The sequence below is a fragment of the Phyllobates terribilis genome, unplaced genomic scaffold, assembly GCF_046119375.1.
Source record: "Phyllobates terribilis strain yellow unplaced genomic scaffold, ASM4611937v1 Scaffold_5__5_contigs__length_657084704, whole genome shotgun sequence".
Taxonomy (NCBI): domain Eukaryota; kingdom Metazoa; phylum Chordata; class Amphibia; order Anura; family Dendrobatidae; genus Phyllobates; species Phyllobates terribilis.
In genome coordinates, this window is record NW_027362765.1 from 41,123,467 (window position 1) to 41,141,367 (window position 17,901).

General features: G+C 44.2%; 1 protein-coding gene across 1 annotated transcript; it reads right to left on the reverse strand.

Moving 5' to 3' along the window:
* Positions 1-6,622: 6,622 nt before the first annotated feature.
* LOC141270658 (uncharacterized) lies at positions 6,623-17,488 on the reverse strand. The gene is made up of 7 exons (XM_073680748.1): positions 17,241-17,488; positions 11,146-11,295; positions 10,864-11,016; positions 10,658-10,781; positions 10,477-10,574; positions 10,193-10,283; positions 6,623-7,675 (listed from the first exon to the last, which is right to left on the reverse strand). The coding sequence occupies exons 2-7, from the start codon at positions 11,221-11,223 to the stop codon at positions 6,651-6,653; spliced, it is 1,569 nt and encodes a 522-aa protein (XP_073536849.1). The 5' UTR covers positions 11,224-11,295; positions 17,241-17,488; the 3' UTR covers positions 6,623-6,650.
* Between the last annotated feature and the right edge of the window lie 413 nt (positions 17,489-17,901).

Genomic DNA, 17,901 nt, shown 5'->3' on the forward strand with positions numbered 1-17,901 from the left:
CATTCCAGGTAATTGGGAAAGAAAAGGTTAACAAACCTCCAAAAGGGAGGGGACATGAGAAGACTATTACTCACAGGAGAGGCATTTTGGATTTACAACCTGGGAACTAGACTTGAAAATGGTTTAAAAAGACAAAATGAGATTATGTTTCATTATTAACATGGGCAGAATACGATCTTAACAAGTCGCTTTTCTCCTCTATTATGGTTTTTGTATATTGGAGGGCCATGGAATTTTAATCATGTCACAATAAAACTTGGATCTTATATGAGGAGGTGGAACGAACACCTACCTTTTGGATAATTTTTGGATGGATTTTTTAAAAGTCATTACTTCTTTCCTATAGTGATCCCCAAAAAAAGGGATAATTTTTAGGTGTTAAAAATGGAGGCTAGATTTAGAGCAGTTATGCCCAGAGAGACTAGTTTTCATGGCCCACTAGGTCAATGTTTTGCACAGCAGTTGTGACAATGCACAGCCACAACCAGGCTAGGTGGTGATACCTGACTGTCCTTGAGCAGTGAGCAAAAAAATTTCTAACTAAATGTTTACTGATATGTCAACATATTTCTATGTGTTCATGAGGATAACTATACCGTCCTGCTGCTGCGGGTATGAAATTGTATACTACACAGGGAAAAACTCTAAGGCTAAGTTCCCACAATAAGCTTTTGCTGTTGCAGATTGTTTGCACCACCTCTGCACCCATTAAGTAAAATAGGTTACCTGCATTTTTTTTCAAAAGTACACAGCCTAAAAAACTCACCAAAAACTCATCAGGGGAATGCACCTTAAAATATTTTTTCCTGCTGAAAAAAATAAAAATTTAGAAAATTGTTACAGGCTGGCCAAAATAAGCTATTCCTTCTCAAAAAAATGTCAGTGTTGTTGCCATAGGCAGCTGAAGATGCTGCTCTGCTGTCAGTCAGAGCTTCAATTATATCAATGGAGAAAAGAGCAGGGCCTGTGTTGCTGCAAGGGTGAGAGACTGTCTGCTTAATTTGCCTACCCAAAGAAGGGACCATGTTTGTTTTCCTTTGTATCTTTTATTTGAATACTGTGAAGGTTTATGACGTTTAATAAACCTCAACCTGTTTGACAAGAACCCGGTGTCTCTGTATACCTGAAATGCTGCGAGAAATTGAGTGATCCTTCCACTGTAATATGGCCTTGAGGACATTAGTCCAATATCTTTTTATGTTTGTGCATGACCACCACATGTAGAAACAAGAACCTGGTTCTTTGATACAACCCAACATTTCGGGTCATATGTACAGTTGTATCTATAAAATTGCCTCAGAGTGCTGTGCCATCTTATGACGATCTTTTAACCGCTCTCTTGGATATTAACACATTTAGATGCTAATTTAGGAGCCAATAATATCCTATGAGTTTCTTCAGAAGAAAATTGTTCGTTTACAGCCTGTTCCCAAGCTTTTAGGAAAATAGGTTTCTGACAGGGTCACTGGCAATGTGAGGGGAAATATGTATCACAAAGATTGCCATCTTCCGTGTTGTGAGAACCCAGAAGTTTCTCTCCAGCATATTTTATGCTGAGAGGGGTTAATCGGCCATGACAGGGTTGGGTTTTTGTGAGTGGCTGTAAGAGATGGGCGGGACAACCACTCACCATATTTCCATCCCAAGGGTGTGGTTCAGCAAGTTTAATGTCTGGTTGCTAAGTTTTTTCTTTGTCTGTGGTTCTGGAGGCAGGAAGCTCCAGAGAAGTGTGTATAGGAAACTGTGCTGAAATTCTTTTACTGTACGCTGAGCGGGCAGATTCCCGCAGGCATATGGACTGTGCTCTTTTTGTTTCCCATTTATGCCAGAAAGGCCATGTTTATTTTGTTGAACCCTGCACTGGTTTCTGCCGTGATTTAAATAAACCAGCAGAAGAAATGTTCCTGTGTCTACCTCTGTGAGCAGACGAGTGAGTCGCATTACCACAGAGGTAACCTTGCTGAAACTTTCTGCTTATGTGCTAATGAGATTGATATATTTTTCTGTGATTTGGTCTGACATAATATGTAGTAAAACCAAGTCAGTTGCTTGTTTATTCCAGACAGTCGGGCAATATGGGGTATATGAATACCCGTGACAAAGCATTTGTGAAACGCAAATAGGGTGTGTTTGGTGGGTAAGCCCATTCCATCTTAGCTGCCAGGATGTATAATATTATATCCTTACATTAATTAATTTTTACGTCAATACAATTGTCCTCTGGCATGCCACTCTTATTTTAATTGTGCATATGTCATCATGAATTGATTGATTACCTTTTATCCCTTCCACTTGCAGTATTACGGTACTTCCAAGGGTCCTTTTCCCTTTGGTTCACCCACCAACATGTGTCAACTCTGTGTTGGGACACTTAACATTATGAACTATTTTGTCTCTTAATTGTTTTTTTGCAATAACAGTCATTTTTTCACCTTCATTTTTTCCCTGTCCTACACTCTATAATTATTGGTCTCTGGGGTATATAAATAAACAAACTAATTGTAAAGGAGTTGTTTTCGTGTCATCCAGTTGAGTTTGTCATTCAGCGCCAATGTAAGAACCGCACCTGTCTCAAGTTAAGTGAACAGAAATACAGAAAGATTCTGTATTGGCTGGAAAATAGTCAAATTTTTTGCAGGAGTGGCGGAACTAGTACTGGTACTATAGTTTGTGTTTTACAAATGTAAGAGGATTGTAGATTTATGGGTTTCTAAGTGTCACGGGTGTATCAAATGGGACACACAGTCGCTCTGGATCCGGCTGTAGAAGGTCACTGCGCTTGGCATTGTAGTTAAAAATTCTGTGTCTCCAGAGAATCGCCGGTGATAGTTCAATGTTCCTCTGTCCATGCCTGGAGTACTAGTAGTTGGCTAGTTTCTTTTTGAACTCCCCTTGGGGGACAGTTGGTGTTATCTCTCTGCTGTCACTGTCTTCTCAAGCTAAATGTATCTCCTTTGTTTGTTTACCTTGTTGTGTTTAGTTACAGTGGGGTCTGACTAGTGTTCACCCCGTCCCCTCCCTACCTAGGGCCTAGCTCTAGGGACATTCAGGGATTAGGTTTCCTGCTCAGAAATAGGTGCAGAACCTATATAGGGACGATAGGGTAGTCAGGATGATATTAGATCTGCCTAGGGGTCTCCACTACCCCTTTCCCTACTTGTTGGGTTCCCTTCCCCCTCTTCTCGTCATTGTACACTTGTTCCTTCCCTCACCGAGCGTGACACTAAGATCCTAAAGTCTGTAAATATTAGTTACCTCAGCTTCTTCTTCTATCATGACTTACGTTTTGTGAGCCAAGGGTTTTATCCAGTATATCACTTTTTGGGGGTGTTTCACCTGTTGGAATTGTTGTGTTGGTAGATCAATACTTCTGGTCATACACATTTGATGGCTGTTGGTCGAACAACGATGGTTCGAAAGATCGCTTGGCCAACAGCCATCTCAACCAACACTTCTATAAACAGGAATGTTTGCCAAACTAGTCAATATTGATGGGTTCAGCCAACATTAGTTTCATGTGTATGGGGACTTTAAATATATGATGTGCTATTCTAGGTTTTGATGAACACCACAGGAATAGTCATAAGTCTATGAATGGAGATGTAGAAATATTGATATTTACTGTATATCTATATAGATATATTGAAGCAGTTCTCTTGATAAGAATAAAGCTTTCCCTAGTGGAAGTTAGTATGGCAAAAATTACACTATTGTTGGGGTGAAGTGGAATATAGCAGCATCAGATATAATTTATGTGCAGTTGTATGGGTGAGTCTGTGCTACTCACAGCCATATCTTGATGAGAAGCTGCTGGATTCAAAACTCAAGAGCTGCATTTTAATCTGACAGTGACTTGGAGGGTATTGATCTGCCTGGCGTTCTGGTTGGTGAGTGGAAATCGAGGTGCTGTGACCATTGTGCATTGTGTAGAAGCATAAGGCACATTAGAAAATTTAGCCTGTGGCTTCTCTCCCCATGCTTGGAAATTATTAAAAGTTGGTGACAAGACCCTAAAATTGATCCCTAAGGTAAGCTGGAATGTTCTGTGGGGTTCTTTTGGAAATACACTGCTTTTCTTTTGTGGATTGTAGGCGATTAGATTTATGGGAACATAGCTTTCTTGCAAAGTGTCCAGTCCGTGCACACCAAATCGTTATTTTTTTCCTCCTTTTCAATTGAAACTACTCTCAAATAGTTTTCTTTTCTGACAATAGTTTTCTTGTATTTGTTTGATTTTCGATCTCTAATGTTAAAATTCTATATGGTAAAGACATGGAAATGGAAAGTTATTAAGATTTCTGCCTTTTGATGATTAAAATGTTGTATTACTTTGATATCCACATTGATAGAAATTACATATACCGTATTTTCGGACTATAAGATGCACTTTTTTCCTCCAAAATTTTGGAGGAAAGTGGGGAGTGTGTCTTATAGTCCGAACTACACTGCTCAAAAAAATAAAGGGAACACTCAAATAACACATCCTAGATCTGAATGAATGAAATATTCTCATTGAATACTTTGTGCTGTACAAAGTTGAATGCGCTGACAACAAAATCACACAAAAATCATCAATGGAAATCAAATGTATTAACCAATGGAGGCCTGGATTGGGAGTCACCCCCAAAATTAAAGTGGAAAAACACACTACAGGCTGATCCAACTTTGATGTAATGTCCTTAAAACAAGTCAAAATGAGGCTCAGTATTGTGTGTGGCATCGACGTGCCTGTATGACCTCCCTACAACGCCTGGGCATGCTCCTGATGAGGTTGTGGATGGTCTCCTGTGGGATCTCCTCCCAGACCTGGACTAAAGCATCCGCCAACTCCTGGACAGTCTGTGGTGCAACGTGACGTTGGTGGATGGAGCGAGACATGATGTCCCAGATGTGCTCAATCGGATTCAGGTCTGGGGAACGGGCGGGCCAGTCCATAGCTTCAATGCCTTCATCTTGCAGGAACTGCTGACACACTCCAGCCACATGAGGTCTGGCATTGTCCTGCATTAGGAGGAACCCAAGGCCAACCGCACCAGCACATGGTCTCACAAGGGGTCTGAGGATCTCATCTCGGTACCTAATGGCAGTCAGGCTACCTCTGGCGAGAACATTGGGGGCTGTGCGGCCCTCCAAAGAAATGCCACCCCACACCATTACTGACCTACTGCCAAACCGGTCATGCTGAAGGATGTTGCAGGCAGCAGATCGCTCTCCACGGTGTCTCCAGACTCTGTCACGTCTGTCACATGTGCTCAGTGTGAACCTGCTTTCATCTGCGAAGAGCACAGGGCACCAGTGGCAACTTTGCCAATCCTGGTGTTCTGTGGCAAATGCCAAGGGTCCTGCACTGTGGACGTTGGGCCCTCATACCACCCTCATGGAGTCGGTTTCTAACCGTTTGTGCAGACACATGCACATTTGTGGCCAGCTGGAGGTCATTTTGCCGGGCTCTGGCAGTGCTCCTCCTGTTCCTCCTTGCACAAAGGCGGAGGTAGCGGTCCTGCTGCTGGGTTGTTGCCCTCCTACGGCCCCCTCCACGTCTCCTGGTGTACTGGCCTGTCTCCTGGTAGCACCTCCAGCCGCTGGACACTACGCTGACAGACACAGCAAACCTTCTTGCCACAGCTACCATTGATGTGCACACAGTCCCAGCGTGGGAAGCAATGACTATTCCGGCACAGCAGCTCACTGTGTGAGGGCGCATGGCAGGGACGCCATGAGCGGCTCACACAGTGAGTGTTGGCAGCAGAAGCAGAACTCAGCACAGGAGGAGAGAGGAGGTGAGCATAATTGTTTATTTTTTGTGTGCAGCGTGATGGGGATCAGAGGGTGCCAAGCATACCAGGATGGAGGGGTGTCATGCATACCAGGAAGATGGATGAGGGGTTCCATGCATATCAGGAAGGGGTATGAAGGTTGCCATGCATACCAGGATGAGGGGTGCCATACATACCAGGAAGAGGGATGAAGGGTGCCATACATACCAGTATGAGAGATGCCATACATACCAATATGAGGGATGAGGGGGACCATGCATACCAGGAAGAGGGATGAGGGGGGCCATGCATACCAGGAAGAGGGATGAAGGATGCCATACATACCAGGAAGAGGGATGAAGAGTGCCATACATACCAGGATGAGGGATGAGGGGGATCATACACACGAGGATGAGGGGTGCTATACATACCAGGAAGAGGGATGAAGTGTGCTATACATACCAGGAAGAGGGATAAGGGGTGCCATGCATACCGGGATGAGGAGGGGCCATGCATACCGGGATGAGGGGTGCCATGCACACCAGGATGAGGGGTGCCATGCATGCCAGGATGAGGGGTGTCATGCATACCAGGATGGGGATGAGGACCACGTATAACAGGAAGGAGGGGGCCATATATACCAGGATGTGGGATATTATCAGAATTGAGGGACATTACCCCTATAACAGTGTCAGCAGCAGACCCCCTCCCCCATAACAGTGCATCATGACCACATTTTTTTATTACATTTTTTTTTCTATTTTCCTCCTCTAAAACCTAGGTGTGTCTTATGGTCCGGTGTGTCTTATAGTCCGAAAAATACGGTAGGTATCTCAGTATGTATTGACAGCACTAACAAATTTGCAATTGTTCTACATGTTTTTATTAAAATGCTTAACAAATATATTGTAACCTACAACATTTCTTACATTCCGAATTCAAAAATAGGTTTTCACCTGTGGAACTTAAATGTTTGAGAAGCTCTAAGTTCTGAGAGGAAGATTTCCCACATTCAGAACATGAAAATGCGTTCTCCACCATGTGAATTCTTTGGTGTTCAACAAGGGTTGATTTTCGAGTAAAACATTTCCCACACTCTGAGCATGAAAATGGCTTTTCGCCTGTGTGAGTTTTCTGATGTGAAACAAGATGTACTTTTTGGCTAAAACACTTCCCACAATCAGAACATGAAAATGGTTTCTCCCCTGTGTGAGTTTTTTGATGGTCAGCAAGACTTGATCTCTGAGTAAAAAATTTCCCACATTCTGTGCATGAAAATGGCTTCTCCCCTCTGTGAGTTTTTTCATGGTCAATAAGACTTGATTTTTGAGTAAAACATTTTCCACATTCTGAACATGAATATGGCTTCTCTCCTGTGTGAGTTCTCTGGTGTCTAATTAGATCTGATTTCTGATTAAAACATTTCCCACACTGTGAACATATAAATGGTTTCTCACCTGAGTGAGTTTTTTGATGATTAACAAGATTTGATTTCCACCTAAAACATTTCCCACATTCTAAACATGGAAATGGCTTCTCCCCTGTGTGAGTTCTTTGATGTGTAACAAGACTTGATTTAGCAGTATAACATTTCCCACATTGTGAACATGAATATGGCTTCTCCCCTGTGTGAGTTTTTTGATGGTTAATAAGGTTTGATTTCCTAGTAAAACGTTTGTTACATTTTGAGCAAAAAAATGGCTTTTCCCCCATGTGACCCCTTCTATGTACACCACCTCTTCTGCGACTTTTAATTTGCTTAACAGAATGTGATAAATCAGAGGATAGGACCTGTTGGTAAGATAGAGGTATATCTGGAATAACGGCATGCTCTTCATATGCATGTTGTGTGGTACCACGATCATCTGCATTAAAATCTGAAGTTATTAGATGTCCTTTCCAGTTCCAAGCACAGTCATCTGTCAAGAATTAAACTAATATTAATATTTTTTAATACTATTACTTTGAACATTATATTTATATTTTACAACATTTCTACGTAAACATTTTTCACAGATGGCAATATTTGACAACTAGTCAAGTTAATATATTTCCCAAACACTTGTATTAAATATTTAGTAAGTAAATAAGAAAGAATACCCACATCCCTGGATAAGTTAGACTGCACAGTGGCCAACATTGCTGAGAATGTGAAAAGCTCAAGGAGGATCGATGGGGGTGAGTGGAACAGAAAGCAAAGAGGAAGAGGTCATGTTAAGAAAAAGTTTACAAAGCATAATATCAAGGATTGTTAATACTTCAGGGTAATGATCCTCTTCATTGTTGAGCTGGAATCAGTTTTTCTCAAGTGAAGACAAAAAATAAGTTTCTTTACCTTCTCCATTATGTCAGTACGTGAAAATCAGACTGCACTTGGATGGCATGCAAGTGTGGTTCGATGTATTCCACGGACCCATAGACTTGCATTGCCAATTTTGATTCGACCATCAAATCAAAATCAGACATGTCATCAATTTTTTTTCTTGGACCACTCGGTCCGAAATTAAAAATCAAACATGTGCACAGCCTCGTAGAATAGCATGGGTGTGAGTGCTATCCACGTATTACACTCATCCAATTTAATCGGTCATGTGCACGAGCCCTCAAATACACTCTTCCAGGAAAGCATTTCCGGGAAAGAGGGAGGAAGAACATTTAAGAAAGAGGGAGAAGGGTAAAAATATAAATGGAGTGCACGTGAATTTGTGTCAATAAATGTACAACTTTCTGTCTCATTATGTGAGCAACAAAAAAACTAGGGAATGGTGATTTGGTGATTTTTGGTAAACAGTTGAAATGAGCAAATCACTTCTAGGCTAACCGAATTTGCCTCAAATGTCACCAAAAAAAGTAGGATTTGCAAGAATGTGATTTTTCTCTTTGTAACTGGATTAAAAACATGGATGGGAAGAAATTTAAAAGTAATTACAGTTTACACTTCCCTCACCTGTCTTCTACTTTCTGTTCACCAGTGCGATCTTAACTGGGCCATCTTCATCGTCTTTCGGTGAACAAAGGGCCCGGTTCATGAAAGCTTTTACGCCAGTATTCCGGATTAAAAAGCTTTGAAAAGATGCAAAATTTTGGCGCAACTCTTGGCTGCGATAACATTTTGCGACTTTTGCCCTTCCCATGCTATTTTCGACCAGCTCTGACAAAGTGGGACGGGGTTAGGGCGACCGCAGCTTGTCATGTTCGCTACGCCACAAATCTTACTTCAGCAGGGAATCATAAAATGTTAGAGTTGGAAGTGACCTCCATGGTCATTGTGTCCAACTCCCTGCTGGATTCATTAAACCATCTCAGACAGAGGTCTGTCCAGCCTCTATTTGAAGACTTCCAAAGGAAGTAGTATTTGTGGTGATGTGCACACAGACGATCCTGATTCAATAGGATGCTTGCATTTGTTCAGGAGCATCTGATTCCAGCGCACCTTCTCATTAAGACCAGTGAGAATAACGACAGTGTTGATTAACCATAGGCCATTATCTTTGAAGTCTCCTGCACTGACTAGATCACAACACTAGCTCCAATTGAAACTACTAAACCCTTAAAAACCATGGTCAGTCACTGACAGCATCATATTGTTCTTTCTGTGAAGCCCAGCTACAGGCTGGAAGTCATAGGCGACAGTGATTAAGACTATAAACTGCAATACTGTAGTATTGTCATATATAGAACACCAAAAAGTAAAAACAAAATGTTTTTAAACATAAATTAAAAACAAACAAAACAGTGCCCGAAATACCATTTTAATTATTGATCAACCTTTGCAGACCTATTAATTTTTGTAATATACTCCATTAACTTGTTTAATTCTTTACCAATCACCATGTTGCCATGATGTTTTAACTTGCCTGGTTCATGTTCCTCTAGAAACTGTACTGAACCTCTGTTTAGCAGAGAGCCATACTCCATATTTCTCTGTCTGAACCTCCTTGCTCCTGTCCGCTGAACTTAAACATTGTAAATCCCTTACATAAATTCTGTAAATAGATGGATTCTTGCTGAGCAGCAGATGAAAGCAGCTCCTAAGGCAGCATTACCTTGGGAATGCATATTTCACGTATTCTGCTATATAGGGGTGAAAAAACTACCCTTAGTTATCAAATTGGATGGTTTGAGTGGCTTTCAAAATGTTTAATTTGCTATACTTCCCACTCTTTACATTATTTAGGTGGTCACTGATCAGTGGTCACAACACCCACACTATAATGTAATGAACAACTACATGTGGTTCTAGCAGTGTGAATCAGATAGACATTAGCTCTGAACAGTTAATTTTCTCTTTTCAACATCATAGCTTTAGACTTCATTAACTCAGTAGTCATGTTGATGTAGATGTACAAGACACAACAAAGAGATTCAAAGATTAAACAGAAACTTATTGAAACCACTAGAAGGCTTCCTTTTCTCTGCATTTAATGGTTACTCACCTGGGCGGTTATCTGTAGGAATCTCCTCTTTACACCAATCATCACCCCTCACATATGTCTCTGTAGTATTAATATGGGTCAGATCTTTACCCTGAAACAAATATTGTAAAAGTCACAGACAGATGGAGAAGTCACATCTATGATCAGCTCTAATCCTGCCATCTCCACCGTTCTCATTACACAAGTATAAAACATATAATACTGGTGGATAAGACTGAACACAAGACCTTCACAGCCGTCTACACATCATAGGGGAGATCTCATGACACCTTCTCTTCATCTACCTGATAATCCTGAGGAACATTGGGATTTTCTTGTTTACAGTCCTGTAGAAGAAGAGGACGGGGACATCTCTCTGGTGTTGTCCTCTTACTGGATGGAACTGGAGGAAACACATACAGGGACTGAATTCATTCTTTACATACAAATAATTATAGGCCGTGTGTATTTAGTCCTGTCTATTACCTGGTGATGTGAGGGGCTGGGGAACCTCCATCATGACGTCCTTGTACAGATCTTTGTGTCCGTCTAAATACTCCCACTCTTCCATGGACAAATAGACAGCGACATCCTGACACCTCATAGGAACCTGACACATACAATGATACCGTCATCCCCAGATCCCTTCATAACGTTACTGTATAATGTCCCAGCATTCCCAGCAGTGTCACCTCTCCAGTCAGCAGCTCAATCATCTTGTAGGTGAGTTCTAGGATCTTCTGGTCATTGATGTCCTCATGTATCAGGGGGTGAGGTTGAGGCCTCGTGATTGGGCTCAGGGGTCTTCCCCATCCCTCAGAGGTCTTCTTCACTACTGTGTAATCCTGGTTATGGAGAGACACATTAATAAATCTCACTAAAGACATTTCCAGAGTTCTCACCTCTCCAGTTCTGTCCATCTGTTATTCCCTTACATAAGAATGATGTAATGTGAGGTCATCAGAATCTCTCACCTCTCCAGTAAGCCGGAAGAGGATCTCTACGGTGAGGTGTAATATCCTCTCCGCCATCTTGTCCCTGTCTCTATCCATCCTTGATGGGTCAGTCAGGAAACTTCTCTTATATAGAAGATCTCAGCTGAGAGGATCTGATATTGTAGGGACCTGAATGGTGAGAAGAGGATGATGTGACATCATAAAGATTCCATGTAATAACACAATTACTGGAGATAATAATGGGAAACTTGTGAAGCGATAGAACGTGTAGATGTTGTATTGTTTTGTCTGAACATATCATCCGTGACTGATGTCACAACTTCACATTGCAGTTATAGACAATTTATGTGTCATTAATGATGAGCGAGTGTCCTCGCCAATGCTCGTTACTCGCCCGAGCATCTCACTGCTTGAGATGCTCGGCACTTGGCAAGTATTTCCGGGATGCTCGGTTGGGAGCTCGGGTGGCCGCATAGCGCCATCAGGTCTATATAAGACCTGGTGACCCTATGCTCGTCACAGTCTACCCTTCAGACAAGGAGAGGTGCTGCTGAGTGAGGGACAGAATTGGCGGTTTAATAGTTAGATATAGCTATTCCACAACAAAATATATATCCATATGAACTAACAGTTCTTCTGAGGACTAATCCAGCTGCATATTTTACTGTTGATAGCAGGAGTTAGGCAGCAGGGTTTGTGGACAGTGTATACAGCACAATAGGGTCCATTGCACATTCTGTCTGCTGCTGTTACTGACATCTATAGCCCTACATATCAGGGCTATTTTTTTTTTGCTCTTAATCTTGATTTGCTTAAAAAGCAAAACAATACACAATTTTACTGCTCCATTTGCGTGTTAGCAGAATACAGGCAGAATTTTTTTATTTTATTCGGATTGTTGTATTGTGGAAGCAAAGAAACTTTTCCATCATCTGACGTGATCCCCTATTACTGTGGTAATAATACAGACATTTTGTGGAGCGTGCCAAATATTACCCACCATTTAAAGTTAGCCAACTGTGTTTTGTTGAACCTATTCACCCTTGGTCGCTGACCAATACCACATCTCTAAGGCCACTTCCTAAAACCATGGTCATCAGATGTGATCCCATATTACTGCAGTAATAACTTTTTGGAGCGGGCCAATTATTACAATCCATTTAACATGGGCAAGGAGCGTGGCAAGGGATGAGGAAGTGGAAGTGATGGTGCATGCAGAGGCCTAGGCCGTGGGCAAGATGAAACTGTGCCTGCTGATACCACAGCAAACACCCACATCATGTCTGTAAAGAATAGTCAAGATAATCCCATGTCAATCATTGTGCCTTGTTTGGCGGGGATTATAGAGTTTTTCAATGTACAGTGTAATTCAACACTCCTGCAAGGGAGGGGGCCGAGAGGCAGGGAGTGACATACCTCACAGCTCTGTGAGCTGCAAAGGACGACCCCCTGTGGACTCCAAGCCATGCGGTCTTTTGTGTCAGATATTATAATTCAACACTGAGTTATTTGAATACGATACGTCCCAGTGATACACCAAGTAGATTTTTGGAAACCCAAGAGAATGGGGAATGTCACCCTGGCTTTCAGCACAGTCCAGCGCGTAGGGAAATGGAGATACATGGCACAGCCTTGCGGGAGCACCTCAGGCCCCGGTGCTTGGTATCCACGTGTAACAGGGGCCCGGCTGGATCCAATGACACCAGAACCAGCTCCCTAGGACTGTCCATTAAGGAGGTATAGCCCATTTTAGTTTTTGGGAGTTTTTAGCTGAGAGAGACCAGGGGTGGAGATTTCAGTTCAGCCAGGAGGTAGGAGTGGGAGTGACCCAGAGGGGTTATGAGCCCAGCTGCCCTGGCTTCATTGTCTTTTTCCTGGGGAGGTAGTGACGTCACGTCGTGTGGGAGAAATCCTGCAACAAAGAGAGAGGGCCCCACAAGCCTCCCATGTGGCAGCCCTTCCCCTGAAAGCCAGGCCTTCTATCTGACTGGTAACTGACTCTTAATAAATAACTGCTTTATATATTTTGTACTCCTACTATTGTGTTTTCAACTCTGACCATTGCGTATGTATAACCCTTATGTATATAGCGTATTGTCTAGTGTGCCCCTAAGCCGATTAAATATATAATTTAACCTTGGGCTGCTCTTTTATCTCGATCCACGAACTCTCACGTCCGTTGCTCGGTACAACGAACACGCTACCGTGCTGGTTTCTAGCCCAATATAAGTTCCGTTTTAGCTAATAGAAACTGGTGGCAGCTCTCCCAGGCCAACAAGGTTCTGCTTCACTGGAGCTAGTGAAGGAGCCTCTCAGCCTGTCAAGGATGTGAGCAAGTGTGGTGCCACGTCAGTAACTGAGTGGGCCACCTCTTTTCCCTCCCTGGTGCCTTCCTGTAACCTTGTGGACAGGGGGTGTCTGTGTAGAACTGTACCAATCTGACCTTACGCGTCCTTGAGGGGGTACGGAACAACACGTTGGTGCAAAGGGCAGATCCATATCGTGTGTTCCATCTGACGTAACTGTGACGTCGGGCGAGTGGCGGGGTGTGGATCCATCACAAGTGGTGGCAGCGGTGAGATTCTGCGGAGTCTCTCTGCTGCCATTCCTTCACATTGGTGGTAGTGGTGGGATTCTGCGGGGTCTCTCTGCTGCCATTTCTTCACAATGTCGAACTACCTTCTGTCCCAATTACTAGAGGGCAGTGGAACACCACTCTTGAAGCCAGAGCAGTGTGAAAAGGTTGTTGGTTGGATAGCAGATAATGCTTCCAGTCAGTTTGCCACCACCACCTTCCACATGGTCAAGTCTCAGTAGCCATGAGTCTGGACCACATATTCCTCACCCTGATCTTCTTTCCTCCCACCATGCCGAGTACCCGGAGACAACTGATCCCACACTTGGACACTCCGAAGAGCTGTTCACTTTTCCATTTATAGATTCGGGCCCCTCGTGCGGCCCGCTTCAAGCGGGGCAAGAGGAGATTGCATGTAGAAATGCCCAAATATTTGAGCAGTCACACGAAGGCGATGGTGGTAAACTGTCGCAAGAGGTGGATGATGATTATGGTCACAATTGCCACCAAGTCAGGAGGAGACCCAGGGTGCCTATGTGGAAGACGAGGTGGTGGACGATGAAGTCACTGACCCAACCTGGAAGGTGACATGCATAACGAGGACAGCAGCACAAAGGGGGAGGGAGGTGTAGTAGCACAACAGGCAGGAACAAGTAGTGGGGTGGCCACAGACACAAGGCGGGCAACTGTTCCCCAGAACACCAACACGAGGGAAGTTGCCAGTCCAACTGTTAGGTCTTCCAGAGTTTTTTTCTTGTCTAAAGACTGTCCAGATAACCCCCAAAAAATGTAATTTGCACCCTCTGCTATGCCAGCATCTGCAGGGGCAGCAAAACTACCAGCCTGACCACCACCAGTATGCTCAGGCACATGACAGCAAAGCACCCGACTAGTTGGGCCGAATGCCAGGGTCCAGAAACAGTGTCTGTGCATGACCCCACTGCCTGTTCCGCTGTTGTGCGTGCACGCCAATCCTCTGTCCATGGCACCGGCGAAGATATCTCTGGCCCTGCACCTGTCGTTGTACACTTGCAACCATCACGATCAGCGTCCACGTCCTTGTCCCAGCGCAGCGCGTTCAGTTGTCCCTACCCCAGTTCTTTAAACGCAAGCGCAAACACACAGCCAATGCCCCACAGGCCACACTACTAAACTCACACATTTCTCGAATGCTTGCACTTGAATTGTTGCCTTTTAGGCTCGTGGAGATGGAATCTATCTGCAACCTGATGTACTCGGTCCCCAGCCGCCACTATTTCTCCCGGTGTGCTGTCCCCGCCTTACACAAGCACGTGTACCAGTACATCTAGCCGTTCCTTCAACAACGCAGTTACTGGGAAGGTCCACCTAACCACGAACACATGGACAAGTGCTTGTGGCCAGGGATGGTACATCTCACTGATGGCACACTGGGTTGATATAGTGAAACCGGGACCCAGTCGGACTCTGGGATCGAACAGGTCCTCGTGACATCGAGTATTGCGGGCCCTGGGTCAATCAGGGTTGCCCCCACATTCTACAGCTCCTGTACCTCCTCCTCCTCTTCAGCCTCCATCTCTGAAATAACCACATCAGTTGGAAGCACTACCTCGGACAAGCGACAACAGGCACTGCTGAAGCTAATATGCTTAGGGGACAAATCACACACCTCTAAAGAGTTGTTGGACAGCTGTAACAGGGCAGGCAGATCTGTGGCAGTCACCGCTGAACCTACAGCCAGGAATGGTCAAGTGAGACAATGGACGGAACCTGGTGGCGGCTCTGAAGATAGGCAACCTCTCACATGTACCATGCCTGGCCCATGTGCTCAACCTAGTGGTTCAGCAGCTTCTCAAAACCTACCTAGATCTGCCTGAGCTGCTTTGTTAAAGTACGCCACGTATGTGCCCATTTTCGAAAGTCACCTACAGATTCTGTATGTTACACAGTATGTTCATAGATACCCCCCAAGGGTAAATACATGGGCATTACCAGTATAAAAGACCCACTCCTTAACAATGGTAACAATTTTTTTTAATGAGGACCTCCTCTTCGTCTCTTCACAGTGGTATTGGAGTGCGTCCAATTTTTGGGCAGCCTTTGCAGACAGTGCATGGGCATTATCACTATAGGAGACCCGCTCCTTTATAATGGGAACATATTTTAAACTGAGGCCCTCCTCTATGTCTCTTCAAAGGGGTATTGGGGTTTTTACAAATTTTGGGCAGGCCTTGCAGTCACTACATACGCAATAACAGTATAGCAGACCGGATCGTTTATAAGGGGAATTTTTTTTTTACTGAGGCCCTCCTCTACGTCTCTTCAAAGGGGTATTGGGATTTTTCCAAATTTTGGGCAGCATTTGCAGTTACTGCATACGCAATAACAGTATGGGAGACCCGCTCCTTAATAATGGGAACAAAAAAGCATAGCCGGCTGATGGCCTTCTAAAAACAGTGAGGGCCGACTGCTGGCCCTTTAACAATAGTACGAGCCACCTGATGGCCCTGTAAAAATAGGCTTTGCGACTTTCAGAGTCCCTCCTTCATAAATGAAACAGGATGTGTCTGATCATGTCTCACACACCACACGGCCAGATAAGGTAGTAAAATGTTAACATGACATTTACTGGAGAATGTATTTTTCACCATTGAAAGCAATGCAAAAGTGCAAAAACGCATCAAAAAAACGCTGTGTGTGAATATAGCCCAAGGTGTGGAGGAGTATTTTTGTTTTTGGCTATTTATTTAGCCTTATATACAAGTTATTACCCTAGAAAGAATGTTCCTTAACATATTACCGGGGCAGCATGATGGCTCAGTGGTTAGCACTGCAGCCTTGCAGCGCTGGGGTCCTGGGTTCAAATCCCACCAAGGACAACATCTCCAAGGAGTTTGTATGTTCTCCCCGTGTTTGCGTGGGTTTCCTCTGGGTTCTCTGGTTTCCTCTCACACTCCAAAGACATACTGATAGGGAATCTAGATTGTGAGCCCTCATGGGGACAGTGTCTGTAAATTGTCTGAATTGTAAAGCACTGCTGAATATGTTGGCGCTATATAAATAAAAAGATTATTATTATTTCAGGAAAATCAATTTTGGTTTTGCTTTGGTATGTTTTATTGTGGGTCTGTAAAAGTGGCGTAATACTCTGACAACATTGTTGACAGCAGTGACCTGGGAATCAGAGATGATTCCAGGGATCTTCCCCATGCTGTTCCCATGTCATTGGAGCACTGTTCCCATAGATTTGGGCAATTTTTAGGCCTTCTGCAGACCGCCGGGGGGAGCCGTCTGAAAAATGCTCGAGTTTCCCATAGACTTACATTGGGCTCGTTGTTTGAGTCAAGCACTTGAGCATTACGGTTTGCTCGACCCAAGGATTTTAGTGCTCACTCATCACTGTGTGTCATACATAGTGACATCACCGCTCTGACCAATGAGGTAGTTAGTGTAATGTAGACAGAAAGTGGAAGAAGCACATGAACAATACAGCTGCGAGTATACAGCACACAGTGCAGAAGGTGATTACTGAGCCCAGTAATGGGGGATCTCCACATACCTCCACCTGCAGAGCCGCCACCACATATATGGCTGTTCTGTGCGCACAGGACCTGTGATGAGGTCACAGGAGGGGAGGAGTCAGGGGTCACATGATCAGGGGCCTCAGTGGATGCAGGACTCTGCTGTGCTGGTTGTCATGGTGCTGGATGAGGGGAAGGTTATGTGTGGGGTCAGGAGGGGTTTACAGTGTGGGTATAGCAGAGCCGCGTGTGTACGAGGTGTACGGAGCGGAGCCGTCCATGTGTATGATGTATGCAGGGCGGAGCTGTGCATGTGACTAATGTTCTGGGTGGAGCCACGTCTGTGAACAGCTTATATGAAATGGAATGTGAATGACGTTTACGAAACGGAATAGTTTATGTAAGAGGTCTACAAAATAGAGCTATGTGTATGACGTGTACAGAGCACAGCTGTGTGTGTACGGAGCAGACCTGCATGTGTACGAGATGTACGGAGCGGACCTGCGTGTGTACGAGATGTACGGAGCGGACCTGTGTGTGTACGAGGTGTACGGAGCGGACCTGCGTGTATACGAGGTGTACGGAGCGGAGCTGTGTGTGTACGAGGTGTACGGAGCGGACCTGTGTGTGTGCGAGGTGTACGGAGCGGAGCTGCGCGTGTACGAGGTGTACGGGGCGGAGCGGCGCGTGTACGAGGCG

Excerpts from the sequence above, each read along its gene's own strand:
- LOC141270658 (XM_073680748.1), bottom strand. The coding sequence starts at position 11,223 with ATGGATAGAGACAGGGACAAGATGGCGGAGAGGATATTACACCTCACC. Across the intron at positions 10,782-10,863 it reads TTGAGCTGCTGACTGGAGAG|GTTCCTATGAGGTGTCAGGA; the intron begins GTGACACTGCTG and ends TGTATGTGTCAG. Across the intron at positions 10,575-10,657 it reads CCAGCCCCTCACATCACCAG|TTCCATCCAGTAAGAGGACA; the intron begins GTAATAGACAGG and ends TGTTTCCTCCAG.